The sequence below is a fragment of the Octopus sinensis genome, linkage group LG16 (genome assembly GCF_006345805.1).
Source record: "Octopus sinensis linkage group LG16, ASM634580v1, whole genome shotgun sequence".
NCBI classification, from domain to species: Eukaryota; Metazoa; Mollusca; class Cephalopoda; order Octopoda; family Octopodidae; genus Octopus; species Octopus sinensis.
In genome coordinates this window covers 56,075,366-56,095,365 of record NC_043012.1, presented here as the reverse complement: position 1 = coordinate 56,095,365, position 20,000 = coordinate 56,075,366, and the positions used below count along the sequence as shown (strand labels likewise).

Genomic DNA, 20,000 nt, shown 5'->3' with positions numbered 1-20,000 from the left:
CTTTCTTTATCTTTCTTTCTGCAGCCACTATTTGAACAGACTAGACTAGACACTAGTTACGAGAATCTAATTAAAGTGAGCATCAGTGCATACAAACTATTTTCTGTTTCTTCGTTCTGCCTTACTGACTGCGGTGATTGCAACAGCAGTAGCACCAGCAACAGGATCAGCAGCAGCAACATCAGCAGCAGCAGTTGTAGCAACACAAAGACTCGTTGTTCTGTAGCTGACTGTGAAATAAAAATACCTGAGCAGTAAGGTACTAAATAAACGAAGACTGGGAAGGGCTCGGATAGCCAAAGGCGTTCCCTTGGGGCCCTGGTGGCTCTGTTGCATCCTCCTGGCCATGTTGTTTCTGCTGCTGACATGTAGAAAAATTCTGTACCTGTTTTTGTTAGGACATCAGGCTCCCTCTGGTTATCTAAACCCCTCATGCGAACATAAGGATTGTTAAGTAAACTGTAGTTTTCAAAGGAAGCAAGTCCAACATAAAGTAGCCTGTTTTATTTTTGTATTAGAAAACATCTTCTATCGTGTTTCTCTGACAATTGGTGAGCTGAAACCTAATATAAAGACTGATATTGATAAGATAAAAATAGGAATGCATTGAAAATTGTTTGGAATTTTATCTACATAGATATTCACCACTGTTTATTATATTTTTTTCATTTCATTTTATTTATTTTTTTTTTTTGTAGTATTATGCTTAGTTGCTTATTTTATTGGGAACGTTTTAAACACACAGAACAATTATTGTTATGCTGCAATATCGTAAAAAATACTCCTTCAAAAGGATTAAAGCAATGTAATATTTTTGATAAAATATTGTTTATGAAATGTTTTTTCCTCACCTTTTTGTATTTTCTCTCCACTTTGTCAAATGGAAAGTTGTTTATTAAGAATATCTTTGTTTAATTGGTTGCTTCTCAGCCTCATACTACTCTACACTGGTTGTAATAAGCCAACAAGAGTGCCTTGTCTGGTTGGTTGTTCCGTCAGAAATAGCATGCAAAATCCCTCTTGTAGGTCCAGGCATGGCTGTGTAGTTAAGAAACTTGCTTTGCTACCATGTGATTCTGGAGTCAGTCCCACTGTGTGGCACCTTGGGCAAGTGTCTTCTATAGCCCTGGGCCAACTAGTCCCTTGTGAGTGGCTGTAGACAGAAACAGTGTGTGTGTCTGTGTGTCCACCACCACTTGACAACCAGTGTTGTTTGTTCACATCCTCATGACTTAGTGATTCAGTGAAAGGTACTGGATAATTAAGCAACAACAACACTAGCTATTCTGTATTGTTAAGTATCCTCTTACATCTTTAAAAGAGTCAGCAGGACATTGAACCTACCGATTCTGCTGCTTTTGGAATCTCTTTCAGAATCTCCTTGGGAAGAATTCACAAGATTGGTGTTTTGTAAATGAACTAATATTTGGCACCAGACTTTAACAGAACAGTAGATAATTATGGCAAAATTGTTAAAGCATTAGACAAAATGCCTTGTGATGTTTGTTCTGGGTATTTCCATTCTGAGTTCAAATTCCACTGACATTAATTCTGTGAATGATAATTTTTTTTTTAGATCAGTAAAGTACCAGTCAAGTACTGGGGTTGATTTAATCAGATGACCCCTTCCCTCAAATTCATGTTAGAAACTATTATGTACCTGTTTCTTACTGTTGTGAGTTGTACCTGTTTGCAGTGTCTATTTACTGCTTAATGGCCTGAGCCAGCAAGTACTGAATATCTTGGCTCTATAGGTACAACGTAATACTGATGACGAGTTGTAGGGGTTGATATCTTGTGTAGTTGTACAAGACTCTTATTAACTGACTTAACCTGGTTCCTCTCTAATGTTGTTTTTGAACTTTGACCTCAGTGTTCGAATGTAATAGTTTTAAACCAGTGAGGTAGTGGGGACCTCTATGCTGTTGCTCAGCCTTGAAATTGATCTCATTTCTACATCTTCATTTTATAAAGAAGTGCAGTGGTCCTCAACTGGGATCCACATGGCCTCTGGGGATCCGTACAAGATTTTGTTGTTAAAAATTATGTCCAATATTCCTAGAATACCTTTGGTTGTAGGTCTGCTTGGTTAATGTTGATATGGTGCTAAAATGTATCAATAGAAATTCTTTTTTTCTTTTTCTTTTCTTTTTTTTATTATTTCTCTCCAGCAAATATTTTCCCCTGTATATTTTGCTCAAATTACACTGGCTTTTCATCTCAAATCCAAAGTCAACAAAATAAGGTTCAAAAAATAATTGACTGGAGTTATTTCTGTTGACTCTCCCCTTCCTTTATAAAATTTCTGGCCTGGTGCCAATACAAGAAATGGTTATTTAGATTTACTGTTAATAGATTAAAAGAAACTAATTTATGTCTAAATACGATTGCTCCAATCAGGTAAATAAAACATATTGGATATGAGTGATTCTATGTAATTTGCTGTTGCTACAGGACTTGTTAAAACCCTATTGTATAATAACGAAGCGGTGAGAATAATTGCTACCGCAATACTTGTAGAGCCAAATAGCCAGTAATTTTCCTAAAGTACTTGTAAACTTTGATTGGTTGGCAAAAATGTATCATTCGTTAAGCTAAACAATACCTGTTGGCTGACTTCCCTCGTTTTTGATTATATTTCTCTTACAGACTTTGGCAAACCATGACATCAAATACTTCCAATTGTCATATTTACCTTTTTTTTTTTTTTTTGTAACTGTTACCTTACCTGACAAGTGATTTATGGTGTAAAACTGGTTATGATATAGGAGGATGTACTAGTTATAATTTCAGTTATTTAGTTTTAACTTGAGACAGATAAGAAACTTTTTTTTTTCTTGTTTGTTTTGTCTGGGAATCAACTGATCTGCCAAAAAAGTTAGGTATTGACTTTCCTCTTTGGTATATATGACATTAACTATTTTCCTTGGTGGCAAAGACCATCACTAAGCTCCTTGAAAATTAGTGATTGCATTAAACTTTTATGTCAATCCTTTAACCTGTATATTATCAACTCCTTCAAATCACTATTATATGTTGATGATATTTAGCCTTAGGCCAGTTCTGATCAAGCTGATCTACAGTCAATGGTATTGTAAATGTGGTAGGGGTGTGTGATAAGTAGCTTGCTTACAAACCACATGGTTCCAGGTTCAGTCCCACTGTGTGGCACCTTGGGCAAGTGACTTCTACTATAGCCTCAAGCTGACCAAAACCTTGTGAGTGAATTTGGTAGGTGGAAACTGAAAGAAGCCCGTCATATATATATATATATATATATATATATATATTAATATATATATGTGTGTGTATCTGTGTTTGTGCCCCCAACATCGCTTGACAACCGATGCTGGTGTGTTTACGTCCCCGTATCTTAGCGGTTCGGCAAAAGAGACTGATAGAATAAGTACTAGGCTTACAAAGAATAAGTCCTGGGATCGATTTGCTCGACTGAAGGCGGTGCTCCAGCATGGCCACAGTCAAATGACTGAAACAAGTAAAAGAGTATCTCATTTTTTTCTTCACACTCCTCTTACCTCTTTAAGATGGTAAGGTGTAACTTGTAGGAAATTTGGCTGCTATTTCTTAGTAGGTTGAGCAACTGCATATAAGTTGCTTTGTTGGGTTGTACTTTGTTTAGGGAGAATGGGTTTTAACTTCTTTGTCACTGTATTTCTATGAGTAGATTGTCTGGTTTCAGTGAAATTTAGATATAAAGATTTTATAGTTATAGCATAAAATCATAAAATATGTAACTATATACACACACTATATATCTAGATTTTGGAGTGATTTAGTAAAATAGCTGTAAATTTATATATATATTTTTTATATGGGAGTATATTATGTTTGTGTTGATAATTTAACCAATATCATTGCTGTTACAAGATTCCAATGGTGGTTTTAAATTCAACTATAAACATATTACTGTCTGGCAGCTTGGTATTAAAATGGTGAAGTTTTGAATTTCTAGGACAACATAGAAAGAGTCACAGTCTGGAATAGTCAAAGAAATAAGTAGAACTAACATATTGGTTAAGGTACGTGACTCTTGCACCAGACAATTTTAAAGGAATCTACATAAGAGGATTTAAAAAGAATCAAACCTCAGATACATATAATAGATTATCATATGTCGTATGCTGTAATGTACAGTTTTCAGTCTCTACTGTGTTTAACATTTTAGCATTTAAATCTGCCATATTCAGACTAAATATTCTGTTTCATGTTCAAACTGGTCAGATCCAGCATCTCATACCTACCCGGCAATGTCATTCTAAAAATCTACAATACAATTGAAATGCATGATTAATTAAAAATAATGTGAATAAATAAGCATTACATTTGACAGAATAATCTTAAAGCTAAAAGGTTAAAAGATGGACACTGAAAAAAAGTCTTACAATATTGATTGGATGGGGTCTGTACAAAATTAGTATGTGCAACACTTCAACACATGAAGTAAATATGAAACCCTGAACTCGATGGCCATTTACCTCTCTTAACAGTTCCATTATGTCAATGAAGATTAACCCTGCAGCATTCAGATTTGTCTGTCAGATGTAATGCTTATGTATTCATGTTCTGAATTAATCATGTATGTCTTGTAATTCCAAGATTTCAATGATGTGATTGTCTATTTTTCAGAATGACATTGTAGGATAGATGTAAGAAGTCAGATCTAGCCAGTTTAAACATAAAGCAGGTAGAATATTTGGGCTGGATATGACCAGTTTAAATGCTAATGGGTGAAGGTTTTTTTGGTCACTGTTGTTAACAGAACCTTGACTACAGCTGGAGATTAACCCATTAGTGCCCAGGTTTTTTTTTTTCTTTATTACCAATTTTTTTTTTAGAGTATGCTATATTTGAACAAAATTACTTTCAAAGATTTTCTTGACTTTATAGGACAGTTAGAACAATTATTTATACTGTATACAAATATAGGTTGGATATAAGTACCTACCAAAGAATTTTTGATTGAATAATAGATGAAACTGGGTGTATTCTTTCCCTTGAGATTTTCTCACTGTACTCTAAGACATCAGTGGTGCCAATATACATCAGATGGGTGTAATATTTGAAAGACACTCCAGTCTTGATGACTAGCTAAAGATATCTCAGGAAAATACAGGTGTTGCAGAAATATGATGGATTATCCTTCATCATCATCATCATCATCGTTTAACGTCTGTTCTCCATGCTAGCATGGGTTGGATGGTTCGACCAGGGATCTGGCAAGCCAGAAGGCTGCACCAGGCTCCAGTCTGATCTGGCAGTGTTTCTACAGCTGGATGCCGTTCCTAATGCCAACCACTCCGAGAGTGTAGTGGGTGCTTTTTACGTGCCACCGGCACTGCTGGTCCTAAAAACCATGGGCGCTAATGGGTTTTAAGAAAACTTCACTTTATGTGCAAAATACTGATATAAAGTTTGAAAAATCTGCCTGCTGCCAGAAGAATCATGCTTATTCAACATCACTTGTTGGAAGCATTGTAAAAGAAGAAAAGATGTTTGTCATTCCTTTGTCACATTCTACATAAAATGTGACTCATTTGGAAATCATGTTAGAGCTATAGTTGATCTGAAGTGGGTGTTATAAGATTCAAATGCTTGATGGCTTGATACTCCCTAGCTGCTTGCATTCTTTAACCAGGGTTTTCTACCACATGCATTTATGAATAAACATTTAATTATTCATATGTACATTCATTTATCATATGTACATTTGTATATGCATGTGTGTGCATAACATTATATTGCATGTAACATTGACATTAAAATGGTTTGTAGTTGTTGTTGCTGCTGTATAGTCCCAGGTTAGTTTTGATCAAGCAAACCTAAATAAATAAGCATTAGTCTGAATATGTATTGTTTTTCCTGTTCAATCTATTTCTGTACATATAGAGTTTAACCCCAGGTCATATTTAAATGTCAGTTATGATCAAAAGTATTCCAGTTATGACTATTTGTTTTTTTCAGCCATTATCTGATGTAACTTTTTTTCCTTAAGTTGGTAGGGTGTGATTTGAAGGATATTTGACTGCTATTTCTAGCTGCGATCACTTGATCAATTAGACCTAGCAAACAAACCTCAAAATTTTACCATACTGATTTAACTCATGTGTGGCATAGTAACATGAAGAGAGTGTAGGAGATGCATGACAGCCACAGTGCCTCTGAATAAAGTTACTTGATTAGCAAACAGACTTTGAAATTCTACTATAAATACATATGTTGGATAGTTTGTTTTATTATCAATATTGATATGAGTTCCTTTTAAAGGCCAATAAAACAGCAAATAGTGGTTTAAAAATATAACACAATGTGTTAGGGAATGTTATAAACCTTATTACCTACTTTAACTAATATTGTTTGTTTTGGTATGATCACAGTTGACTTAACTTAAAACTTATGTTAAAAATTCTTAATTTTTATAACTAAATAAATATTAATGTTGGTGAAGGAGTTTGGTTCTCAATCACATGATTTCAGGTTCAGTTCCACTGTATGGTATCTAGTGCAAGTGTCTTCTACCATAGTTCTGGGTTGACCAAAGCCTTGTGAGTGGATTTGTTGGTGAAAACTGAAAGAAGCCTGCCATGTGTGTGTGTCTTTGTCTTGGCATCGCATAACTGTCGTAAATGAATGTCATTCATTTCCAATATATTGCAAAAACATGTTTGGCCATGGGGAAATACTACCTTGCTTAGAGACAAGAAAGGCATTGGCTGTAGCGGGTCTGCCTCAATATATCCATCTAACCCATGTAAACATGGAAAAGTGGCCATTAAAACAATGATGGAGGTATCTGTAGTCTTAATCTGAATCTGTAATATAACTCTTATTTCAGTTGGCCATGCTTAAAAGACAGTTGTTGTAAATTATTGGAGCAAATGTCAAAGTTTCTACAGCTACTTGTTAACATATTTTATGTAAAAGAATCTAAATAGAAATAATTATGTTGTGAGGAAAAAAATATTAGCCAACAACTACCATATTTACTTGTGTTTAGCATTAAATCTTGGTGCAAAATTTTTTCATTTCATTGTTTTAGCTTTGCCCCATGTATAGGTCACACCCTAGGTTTTCTTTATTTTTTTTCTGTTAAAATCAAGTATAAAATACTGTGACTTATTCATGAGTAAATATGGCAGTATTATTTTATTTAAAATCGCCATCTGTATATCATAGTAAATGTATATGCATCAATAGAAAGCACAATGCTGTGGAATTGTTTGAGATGATAAAAATCTCTTATAAACATTGCTGAAGTGATTCACAAGTGTACCAGATACATTTCACCTTTGTTGAGGTTTGTCAATACCTTGCATTCAAATGTCAACTACTTAAACGAAATTCAACCCTTGATACATAAAGAAACAGTAAATAAAATGTTCACTGCTATTGCGGAAGTTTGCTGGACTGTATAATTAATATAATTATTTTGGCAAGCACAGGAGACAGCTCCAGGCATGTTTTTAGTCCTATGATGTCATCAGTAAAGCACAGACTTCATCACACCTAGTGATGGAAAACTTATTTATAGAGTAACTGAAATGACATCTTTTATTTACCCTCATCACAACTAGATTATATTCTTAGCTAGCTACTCATCTAAGTCTAGCTAAGATAGGCTTGTACAAATAGACTATAGTAGAACTTACTGGTCTTGTATATTTCCCAACCTATTAACCATACAGTTAGCTCCTCTGCATCTACTATTCTTTGTTTAGATGTAAAGATTCATATTGGCTGTTTGAGTTCACATGTTGATTACATAGATTTGTAATAAATATTTTTTGATCATGATATATTTTATCTAATGTATTCCCGACCCCTGCTACTCTAGTATCAAATTTTACAAAGTAAACCAAATCTTATTAAAAATTGTGTATTGAGCATTTTTAATGCCCGAGATGTAAAACTCTTTGTTATTAAATGCCAAGTATTTACTTTACCTCATTACCACTCCCGATTATGTAAGTTTGCATGGGGTTTTAAAGACCAGCTGTTTTATTTGTGTTAATAGTTCTCCTAATTTAAGATTTAGGTTAAAAAAATGTAAATAAATATTGGTTTCAAATTTGGCACAAGGCCAGCAGTTTCAGTGGAAAGGCAGGGTTAATTACATTGATCCTGAAAGAATGAAAGGCAAAGTTGACCGTGGCAGAATTTGAACTCTGCACACCAGACCAGACACTTAGCAGCATTTTGTCCATCTTTACATTCTAACAGTTCTGCTGGCTTGCATATTAAAACACTATTATTATTGGTACATTCTGAGTTCAAATTCTACCTTTCATCCTTTCGGAGCTGATAAAATAAGTACCAGTTAAACACTGGGGTCAATGTAATTGACTCATCCCCTCCCACAAAATTGCTGCCCTTGTGGCAAAATTTGAAACCATTATCATTAAGCATTTTACATCTCTTTTATCTATAGAACATTATTATTATTATTATTTACATCATGTAATTTTAGAAACTACCTTTGACTTTTCCCATTCAGTGGGTTTTTAACCTTATATTTACATGTTTTTATTAATAGCTTTATCTACTTAAAGTTCCATCTTTAAAACCGAACTGTTATTATTGTGGTGGTGGGGAGGTGTCATTGTTACTGTTTATTATTTAATGTATTAAAGCATCTTCAATCAAATTATCTTTTGTTAATGAGAAAAATTGTTTTTTAAAATACTTTTAGGATTTTGTTTAGAATGTCTGCTGTACATGAAGTTCTGTTTATTTGTTAGTAACAAGTTACATCGCATAAACTAGAAACTGATATATTTCTTTTCGCGTCATAAAAAGCCCTTCCGCACTAACAACTAAAACAAAAGCTGCATTTATAAATGCCAACTACATTTTATCGTTCCCCAATTTTAGCCAAGAATTTTGGGTCTTTGACCCAATTCTTTTTTATCAACTTGTACATTCTTCTCACCCACTCTTCTCCTAATGGTTCTGTCAGCAACACTGCCTTGCTTGTTAGCAACTCTGTAAACAAATACCCTTTTCTTCTCAACAGTTAATTTTCTTATATCATCTCTTATTCATTATGTAAAGCCACCTACTTTCTCTTTTTAGCTGTAGAGCTGTAGCTAGTAGTCTGCCTGTGTCTGATTATATCTCAGCTAACATCCTTAAACAACTTGCTAAAATGCTCAGTTAGCATCCTTTAATATGTTCCATGTCTCTTCATTCCTCTCAGATTTTCAACTACTCTTCAGTTTTTTAAGGACTTCCTTTTAACTCATTGTTTCTTTAACCCTTTACTAGTCATAAATGCTATCTCTTGTAGTAGACTACTGATGTGTTTCTCTAAATTGAAAAAAAAAAAAAAGAAGCTCTGGCATGGATGTGTGGTTAAGAAGCTTGCTTCCCAACTGTGTGGCTTCAGGTACAGTGCCACTGTCTGGCACCTTGTGTAAGTGTCTTACTATTGCTCCTGTGGCTGACTGAAGCCTTGTGAGTGGATTTTAGTAGACAGAAACGGAAAGAAATGTGCCGTGTGTGTGCCCTTGTCTTGAAATCGTGTGATGATTGTAAGCAAGCTTCCTTGTCTTACAAGCAATGTTGTTAGTTTCCAGACTTTCATGAAAAGCATGTCCGGTCATGGAGAAATATTATTTTGCTTGGAAACGAGCAGCAGGAATGACATCTCGCCATAGAAAATCTGCCTCAACAAATTTCGTCTGACCCATACAAGCATAGAAAAGTGGATGTTGAAACAGCGGCAATGATGCTAGTGATGATCTCTAATATGATTAACTTTCTGATAAGAGATTTATGGCATGTAGTTATCATTTTTAATAGCCTTGATGAACTGTAATTGGGTAGGAAATGAGTTAATTGAACACCTGGGAACATTCCACAAGTACAACATCCCAGATATGCAAGGCTTCAGTCTGAACTAGGTCACACTATGCAGTAAGTGATTTATAGTTCTGTTCCAGTCAGGACTTGCCTACTGTATTTAGTTAATTGCTCAACCTTTTCTTATGTAGTCATAGGTGGTGGTGGTGGCTGCTGCAGAGATGAACAATATAAACTTGGCAAATTAAAAAACCTCAGTTTCCAAGGACTTAGAAATAAATGATTGGCTATTTCACAAGTAGTTTGTGCCTCATAAGGAAATTAATGGAACATTCATTCAACTGATCACCAAATTTTAGTTTTAAATTTTCATAATGCATCTGTGTTTCTTCGCTTTTCATCTCATGAAGACATAACAGTAAATATCTAACTCCACATCAGAAGGATTTTAAATCTAAAATTGGAAATTATTGAATGTCTTCTCTTACTGTAAACCCATTGCCATTTCATTGGGACCAGGTGAAGTTATACGTAATTATCTTATTTCCAGTATGCTTTTCTTTATCTTTTCGAAGGAGAAGCTTGGTCCGATATGAGTTAGCATCGGTTCTTTTCATGGTATACAGACCTGTCTTACTTTATGAATGACATTTAATTATCTGTTTAGTCAGATATTATTGTGTGTCACGTTGTCCAGGAGAAAAGGAAGTTTTTGGTCATAGCAATTAATTAATAAGGCAGAGATTTGAAATGATGAAAAGATTTTAGCTGAGCTTCTGCTATTATGATGCTAAATGTTCAATTAATTATTGGACCTCTGTATATGAATGCAAATGAAAATGTTGCAAGTGACCATATGAATTGATATCCTTCCTCATTATCTTAGCTGTAGTTGTCAATTAATTTCCCAACATCTGTCTAGAGTTATCTCTCTCTCTCCCTCTTTCTCTGCACCTATCTCTCTCCATTCATGATCTGCAATTAATTATCTTCTTGTCTACCAAATATACCAACAACAATATTTACAAGTTACATTTTACTTTGTTACCTTAGCAGATATATATATATATATATATTTTTTTTTGCTGTTATATATAGATATAACAGATGTCATAGTTGTATCTGCAGTCATGCCAAAAGTTTGGAACATAGGTCTGAAAATAAGAAATTTTATATTAAATGCCCAAAGTTATATTGGGTCAGAGTATATATAAGGCATAACAATTTTAACTTTCTCACTGTTCACTCTCTTTCTCTCTCTCTCTCGCTCTCACCGTTCTCTCTCTCTCTCGCTCTCACTGTTCTCTCTCTCTCTCTCACCGTTCTCTCTCTCTCTCTCTCACCGTTCTCTCTCTCTCTCTCTCACCGTTCTCTCTCTCTCTCTCACCGTTCTCTCTCTCTCCTCTCTCACCGTTCTCTCTCTCTCTCTCTCACCGTTCTCTCTCTCTCTCTCACCGTTCTCTCTCTCTCTCTCTCTCACCGTTCTCTCTCTCTCTCTCTCACCGTTCTCACCGTTCTCTCTCTCTCTCTCTCACCGTTCTCACCGTTCTCTCTCTCTCTCTCACCGTTCTCTCTCTCTCTCTCTCACTGTTCTCTCTCTCTCTCACTTTCTCTCACCATTCTCTCTCTCACTCTCTCTCTTTCACCGTTCACTCTCTCTCTCGCACCGTTCTCTCTCTCTCTCTCTCTCTCCGTTCTCTCTCTCTCTCTCCGTTCACTCTCTCTCTCTCTCCGTTCTCTCTCTCCCTCTCTCCGTTCTCTCTCTCTCTCTCTCACCCGTTCTCTCTCTCTCACCGTTCTCTCCCTCTCTCTCACCGTTCTCTCCCTCTCTCTCTCACCGTTCTCTCCCTCCCTCTCTCTCTCTCTCACCGTTCTCTCCCTCTCTCTCTCTCACCGTTCCCTCTCCCCCCCTCTCTCTCTAAGTTTTTTTTAAAAAGTTATTTCTCTTCATTCCAATACTCTCAAAGTCTAATGCCTCATCCTCATCAACATACCTCTTCACACAACACTCTAGCAGTGTGAAGCATCATGCTTCAGACATCTGAGCTTAATATAGTTTCTTAAGTACAACCAAACCAATTCATCTTTTTGTTAATTGTCCACCCTCACATATCCACCGTTGTTGATAATAATTGTATGTTAAAGTGGTAATAAAGAAAACCTTATCTGCTATAGGCATGAGACCTGAAATTTTGGTGGAGGGGACTAGTTGATTAAATCAATCTCAGTGTTTCATTGGTAGCTATTTTATCAACCCCCGAAAGGATGAAAAGCAAAGTCAACTTCAGTGGAATTTGATCTCGGAAAGTAAAGACAAGTGGAATACTGCTAAAGCATTTTGCTTGGCATGCTAATGGTTCTGCCAGCTTGCCACCTTAATAATAATAATTGATAATAATAATAACTAATAATGTTAATAATAATAATAATTTATGGAGATAGATGTAAGCTTTTCATGAAAGTGAAAATACAATTAGATGAGCGTGATGTGATATTTGATCAAACAGATTGATTTTGTTTATTGTATTGAACAATAGTTGGGTAGTCCTTTTGTTTCCATGTTCAAAATGAAAACTACACAGGAATGCAGAAATTCAATGCAGGATAGTTCTGTTGAAATTTCGAACTTTTGCAGAGCTGTGTGTTTCTCATTTTGAACCCGAAGAAATCATACTACCAAAATATTGTTCAATGAAGAAAGATCAGTCTGTGTTTTATTACACTCTACTTATCGTGTATTATTATTATTATTATTATTATTATTATTATTATTATTATTAAGGCAGTGAGCTGGCAAAATCGTTGCAGTCCTGGGCAGAATGCTTAGCATGTATTTATGTTCTGAGTTCAAATTCCACCAAAGTTACTTTGCCTTTCATCCTTTCTAGGTCAGTAAAATGGACACTGGGGGTCAATGTAATTCACTTAGCCCCTTCCGCAAATCTATTGGCCTTATTACCAAAATTTGACACCATTATTGAAAGTGGCGAGCTGGCAGATTCGCTAGCACACTGGGCAAAGTGATTAGCATTTTTGTCTGTTTTGCATTCTGAGTTCAAATTCCACCAAGGTTGACTTAGCCTTTCATCTTTTGGGATCAATGAAATAAGTACCAGTTACACACTGGGGTCGATGTAATTGACTAGCTCCCACCCCAAAATTTCAGGCCTAGTGCTTATAGTAGAAAGGATGATTATTATTGTTTATTGTTGTTGTTTAATATTATTATTATTTATTTTTCAGGTTAAAGGGGAGGCTAAATGACCAGCAATGTCAGCTGTGGCCATTTTAACATGTACACCAAATTCACACCCATTCCTAGCACGGCACATAACTCTTCATGAACCAGTCAAAGTGGGTAGATCTGTTGCTAGGGCACGTCCATCACCCAGCAATGGCACATTTGACTGCAAAGTTCTGTCAAGGAACCATGCTATTCTCTGGTACAAGAATGGAAAGGTAAGTGATATGCTTAATAAATTTTAATAATTTTCTGACATGCACAAAGCCAGAAATTTGAGGGTTGGGCTTGGTTGATTTAACTGTTCTCACTATTCTACTGACAATTGCTTTGATTAGTTGTGCTGCACACCTCATTAGTAGGGTGTGGAAATATTTTGATGGGATGTGGGCTATGTCATTCATCATCATTGTTTAAAGTCCGCTTTCCATGCTAGCATGGGTTGGACGATTTTGACTGAGGGCTGGCGAACCAGATGGCTGCACCAGGACCTAATCTTGATCTGGCAGAGTTTCTACAGCTGGATGCCCTTCCTAACGCCAACCACTCCAAGAGTGTAGTGGGTGCTTTTTACGTGCCACCGGCACGGGGGCCAGTCAGACGGTACTGGCAATGACCTCGCTCAAATCTTTTTACACATGCCACCACCACAGGTGCCAGTAAGGTGACAACAAAAATTTGCAATAAAGTTATATATATATATTTTCAAAAGATTTATATAATGCATATATAAAGAACTCCATCGGTCATGAATGACCATGGGATTGCACCTAGAAAGTTCCCCTCTGAGGCACAAGTCCAGGCAAGGTTCTTTGTGGAAGACTAGCAGTCACCCATGCATACCAAACCCCACCCTCCACTGATGTTATCCAAGGGAAAGGCAAAGGCCAATACAGCTTGGCACCAGTAACGTTGCAACTCATTTCTACAGCTGAGTGAACTGGAGCAATGTGGAATAAAATGTCTTGCTCAAGAACACAACACACAACCCAGTCTGGGAAATGAACTCTCTACCTCATGATTGTGAGTCTGATGGTCTAACCACTGAGCCACACACATGCTATATACTCTGACCATTCATTGTGGAATTTGTGTTCAGAAAATCAGTGTGCATGGGACAGAGTTCGTTGTTTGTTCCTTCTCGAGCCATGCCTGGCTCATAAGGGCCGGTTTCCTTGGCATATAGGTTCCTCACCTGGACGGGACACCGGTCCGTTGCAGGTGAACTGCAAGATGCAGGAGGAAAGAGTGAGAGAAAGTTGTGGCGAAAGAGTCAGCAGAAGTTCGCCATTACCTTCTGCCAGAGCCATGTGGAGCTTAGGTGTTTCACTCATAAACACACACATTGCCTGGTCTGAGATTCGAACCTGTGATCCTGCGACCGCAATTCCGCTGCTCTAACCACTAGGCCATGTGCCTCCGTGGGACAGAGTGGTTGTGACAGATTGGTTAATTACAAGGTTGATTATTCTGTAGCAGGGGATTTAGTCTTGATTTGACTCCAGTGAATATCTTAAAGTTCTGAGTTCGAATCCCCTCCCTAATCAAGGCTGACCTCACCTTTCATCTTTCAGAGTCAATAAAAATAAAGTACCAACAAAGTACTGGAGTTTACCTAATTGATAATACCATCCCTCCTCCTCAATAACTTTGTGGCCTTTTGTGTTTGTTAAAGATCAATATTTATTAATTATAAATTAATGGAATTCTGCATTCCATATTTTGGAACCAATCAGTTAATGAAATGGTTTGAGGATCAAATTTAGAATAGATCAATTTATTTCTGCTACTTTCTGATTTATGTCTTTTGTATAGGTTCATTTTGAAAATATTCCTTGTAGTATTGTATAGTATAGTTGTGTGGTAGTGTGGAGGTTGTGTACTTCTTTGGTAGATTCTCTTCTTCTGTGTCCTCAGTAAGAGAGATGTTTAACTCAAAATTCACCTCAATTGAACAAACCTCTGGTTGGAGGTATTCAGGATATGACCCAAGGAAGTACTATATCTCCCCATTAACAAAAAAGTTAAAATTGGTATGAGGGAGATTTAGCTGCTATTTCTAGCCACTTTTTGGTCAAGGTTGATGTATTAAACAACAACTTGGTATGCTAACTACTGAGAACACCTCACTGTGTGTGTTAGACATGCTAGAAATACCAGCTAGATCTTGCTCGTGTTACACCTGATAGTTTTTATGAAAGAAGGTACTTGAAAATGTATTCTGAGATATATATATATATATATATATATATATATATATATCATCATCGTTTAACGTCCGTTTTCCATGCTAGCATGGGTTGGACAGTTCGACCGGGGTCTGGGAAGCCAGAAGGCTGCACCAGGCCCAGTCTGATCTGACAGTATTTCTACAGCTGGATGCCCTTCCTAACACTAACCACTCTGTGAGTGTAGTGAGTGCTTTTTACGTGCCACTGGTACAGGGGCCAGAGGTGGCTGGCAAGCGGCCACGATCGGTTGGTGCTTTTTACGCGTCACCGACACGGACGTCAGTCAGGCAGCGCTGGCATCAGCCACGTTCAGATGTTAGTTAGTTAGTTAGTTAGTTAATTTGGCTCAAAAGCAAATAGCAAGGCCATGTAGTGGGACATGGAGTTAAGTACAGGGTGGTGTTCATGTAAAGAGTTCAGGCCACTTGAGGTCAAGGGAGGCTTTGAACAAAGCGGTCGTCGGCATCTTCACCATCTCGTCTGGCAGCTTGTTCCACGGATCCGCAACCCGGACGGAGAAAGCTCCTCTCCTTCGATTGAGATGAAATCGTCGCAGGTAGAGCTTTTCGGAATGACCCCGCAGCCGACGCTCTGGAGCAGGAGTGCAGAACAGCTCTTTCGAGAGGTTACGTGCCACCGGCACGGGTATCTTAACTACAATATATATATATGCCTAAAGCCAGGATAGACATACCTAGAATACCTTTAGTAATAGTTTCAATGATTTATCAATGCATTCTGCTCGCTATACTATGGTTGCTCAATGCAGAGTAGGCTTTGCTGAACATGAAACCATATAACAATCATTTAATGCCCATTTCTCCTTTCCATGCTTACACGGGTTATACTAGTGATTCTTAATTAGGGTCCTCATGAACCTCAGTGAGGGAAAGGGGTCCATATATGATTTTGTCATTAAAATTTATGTGCAGTAAATTAATTATAATTCTGCAATACATAAAATATTAATTTTTTTTTTTATATAGTTCCTAATATTTATAGAAATACAATAGGATTTAAAAGAAACTTCAAATGAATACTCACACATGCACTCGCTCGAGTCTTTCAGTTTCTTTTTAACAAATTCACTCACAATCCTTTGGTTGGCTCCATGCTATAGCAGAAGACACTTGCCCAAGGTGCCACACAGTGGGACTGAACCAAAAACCTCGTGATTGTGAAGCAAGCTTCTTAACCACACAGCCACTAGAGACATTCACACTCTAATAGAGGACAAAGACCACTTGACTATATTGATCATTATTAGTTGAGACATGAGATTGAGGAACTACCAAAATTAATGGGGTGCTAGCAGTGGTGGTGGTGGTGGTGGTGGGGTGGGACAGATTCCTAGCAGAGCTTGGTGAAATCCAGCTCATTTGTGGCCATTTGAAGAAAATGGTTTTGCTAAACAATAATATATATAAAAATCAATTAAAATGAAAAACCAAAAAATTGAAGGATCGAAGGATTTTGCTGCTGATTGCATTCTTTTTGACAGAATGTCTTCCAAGTGGCTGCATTTCCTTATTGTGCTCTTTGACTGTACGATAGAAATTATTCCGATATTGGTAGTAAATGTTGATGATGTAATATTTGTATGATTATTTGGTGATCATTATGTAAAATCCATTGATAAATCCTTAGTAACTTAAGACTCTTGTCTTTGAAATCTTGAAGCAAAACTTTAAGCTGGAAATCAATAGTTACCAAGCAACAAACAACTGTAGATTTCAAGGAAGGAAAAAGTTAATTAATGCTGAAAATAATTTTTTTGATTTGTTTTGCTTTTTGTTTTTAATATATGGGTCAACTTTTATTTAGACAACTATTTATTATTTATCTGTTTATCTTTCTATTCTTCCGTATTGATTGGTGCATTATTTATTCTTGTTTGGCAGAAGGAAAAGAAAGTTTACGATCATTCTTCTCTCATGCCTCAGTTCACCTAGATGTAGACTAAGAAGTTGGCTTTTATTGGAAAGTTTAACTATAATATGAAAGGCAGGCAGCCTAGTTATTGATACAGAGATTCCTCCCCTCTCTCTCTCTCACATCTACTCAAAATAAGAGATTCTTTTTCAAGTTGGAAACTAGTTTCAGCACCAGGCCTCATGCATCTATGTAATTTGTGAAACAATCAATTTTTATATAAAGCCTCATTAGTATCGTTCATTGTTAGTATACAGCTAAATATTTGTGGTGCAGTTTCCTTTTAAAAGACCAGCTGTTTTCTTTTTTTCTTTATCTCAAATTAAATTTCTATAATTCATATACATTTTTTTAAAATATCTTTTTTAAATATTTATAAAATCTTTATTATAAATATTCCTAGTTGCATAATTTGTAAACATTTCGCTATCACTTAATTTGAATGTTCCACTTGGCATCTTTCCTTTTCGGTGAGTGCCAATTAGTGTATTTGCTCAGGGAGCAAAATGCCAAGATAGTTTTATTTTAAGTTCAACACTTGGTTGTTAACTAACCAGTGATCACATCTCCCCCCCCCCATATATATATGTGGGGGAGAGTTATGAGAGTGTCTGCTCACAAGTACAGCATCACCCAGTGAAAGCATGATGCTGATAGCAAGACCTCTTCACCTGTGATCGATGGCTGTAGTTTATTTCTCTACCGTTGTCTTTTAGCATCTATGTTCCATACTGGGTGGCACGGGTTGGTTGAATGGTTTGACAGTATCTGATTGGCCCAAGAGCTGCATTGCGCTCCATTGTCTGCCTGGTTTCTACAATTGGATGCAAGAGAGACCAATAGAATAAGTACTAGGCTTAAAAACGAAAATGTACTGGGGTTGATTTAGTTGACTGAACTTTTCGAGGCGGTGCCCCACCCTGGCCTCAGTCCGGTGACTGAAGCAGGTAAAAGATGAATGGAAAAGATATTATTATTAAGGTGAAGAGCTGTCAGAATTGTTAGCATGCCAGGTAAAATGCCTAGCAATATTTTGTCCGTTGCTATGTTCTTAGTTCAAGTTCTGCCGAGGTTGGCTTTGCCTTTCATCCTTTCAGGGTCGATAAATTAAGTACCAGTGAAACACTGGGGTTGATGTAACTGACTACTCCACTCCTACCAAATTTCAGGTCTTGTGCTTTTAATAGAAATGATGATGATGATGATTGTTATTATTATCAAGGCGGTGAACTGGCAGAATCTTTAGTACACTGGGCAAAATGCTTAGCAACATTTCATTCGTCCTTCCATTCTGAGTTCAAATACCATTGAGGTTGACTTTGCTTTTCATCTTTTCGGGATTATTGAAATAAGTACCAGTTATGCACTGGTACTGATGTAATCGACTAGCCTCCTCCCACCACAATTTTAGGCTTTGTGCCTATAATAAAGATTGTTATTATAATATACTTTATTTGGTTATGCCATTGAACTATCAACATCTACCGCATCTGGTTGGTCATACAAGCACACCCACACAATATATGCACACACATGTGTACATGCAATGAGCTTCCTACAATTTCCATCCTCCATATCTACTCACAAGGCATTGGTCAATCTGGAGCAATAGTAATAAACACTTTGCTATGCCTCTGCATATATATATATATATATATATATATATATATATATAATATATATATTTGTAGTGCAGTATATAGATTGATGGAGGGATCCTGTGGAAATCACAGAAAGTTCCTCTAGTGGACCCGGCTATCATACCACACAGTAACTCAACAAGGAGGAGTATAATGTAAAATTCTATACAGCTGAAATGAAGGAGATCTAATCTATGAAATTATTTCATGAGAAGTGTAAAGACCATAAAAAGGCAGGAGGTATGAGAGGTTAAATAAATATATTCACTTCACATATCTACTGTTTTTCTGCCCTTTTATTGTGTATGTCATATATATATATATATAGGTGTGTGTGTATATATAATATATATATATATATATATATATATATATATATATATATATATATATATATTATATATATATATAGGTGTGTGTGTGTGTATATATTATATATATATATATAGGTGTGTGTGTATATATATGGATACTGAAGGTGGTGTTAAGGATGGTGATAGTTTTTGGGTACTAGTGGTGATGATGGTTGTGTGTGTGTGTGAGAGAGTGTCTCATTCATTCATAGATGTAGATTTAAAGAAAACTGATATCACTTCTAGAGCTCGCCAGAAAGTCTTAGAATTCTTTTAATTTATTTTAATCTATATTTACTACTAATTAAACTTAAGTATTTTTGAAGCTAATTGCTGTAAAAGTATATTTCCTTTTGATTCTTAGATTATATGCAGGAACAACCTAGATCTTGATTTAGTCTTCACGTGTTTTTATATATTTATTTGTTTGTTTACGTTTGCAGTGATGTTATTTAATTCTGTCCACATTTTCTCAGATGAATTATCACTGCCGGACTTTTTTCTAGTTTTCTTGACTATAAACGTCCTCTGTTGAGTTTTTAGCTTTCATGTATTATTTCAATCCCTCTTAGTTTCTATTGTCTTTACACGTGTCCAGTTTCTCTGTCCATTTCATGACTTCCCTTATCACCATCACTATCTTTGCTGCCAGCACTACAACTGGCATTATCTCTGCCAGTAGCACCATCACACCACCATTATCATTGCCTTCATTAGCAATTCCAGCACCACAGCTAGTATTATCACTGCTAGCATCATCATCATCATCATCACCACAACCACT

At 36.3% G+C, this 20,000-nt stretch overlaps 1 protein-coding gene across 8 annotated transcripts in view; it reads left to right on the top strand.

Moving 5' to 3' along the window:
• The window catches only part of LOC115220273 (sarcolemmal membrane-associated protein), a 185,409-nt gene that overhangs the window by 56,096 nt on the left and 109,313 nt on the right, over positions 1 to 20,000 (top strand). For all 8 annotated transcript variants that reach the window (XM_036510151.1, XM_036510148.1, XM_036510150.1 and 5 more), the window contains one exon: positions 13,063 to 13,278. In XM_036510151.1, coding sequence (XP_036366044.1) covers positions 13,090 to 13,278 — 189 coding nt within the window. In that variant the 5' untranslated portion in view covers positions 13,063 to 13,089. The remainder of the gene's footprint in view (positions 1 to 13,062; positions 13,279 to 20,000) is intronic.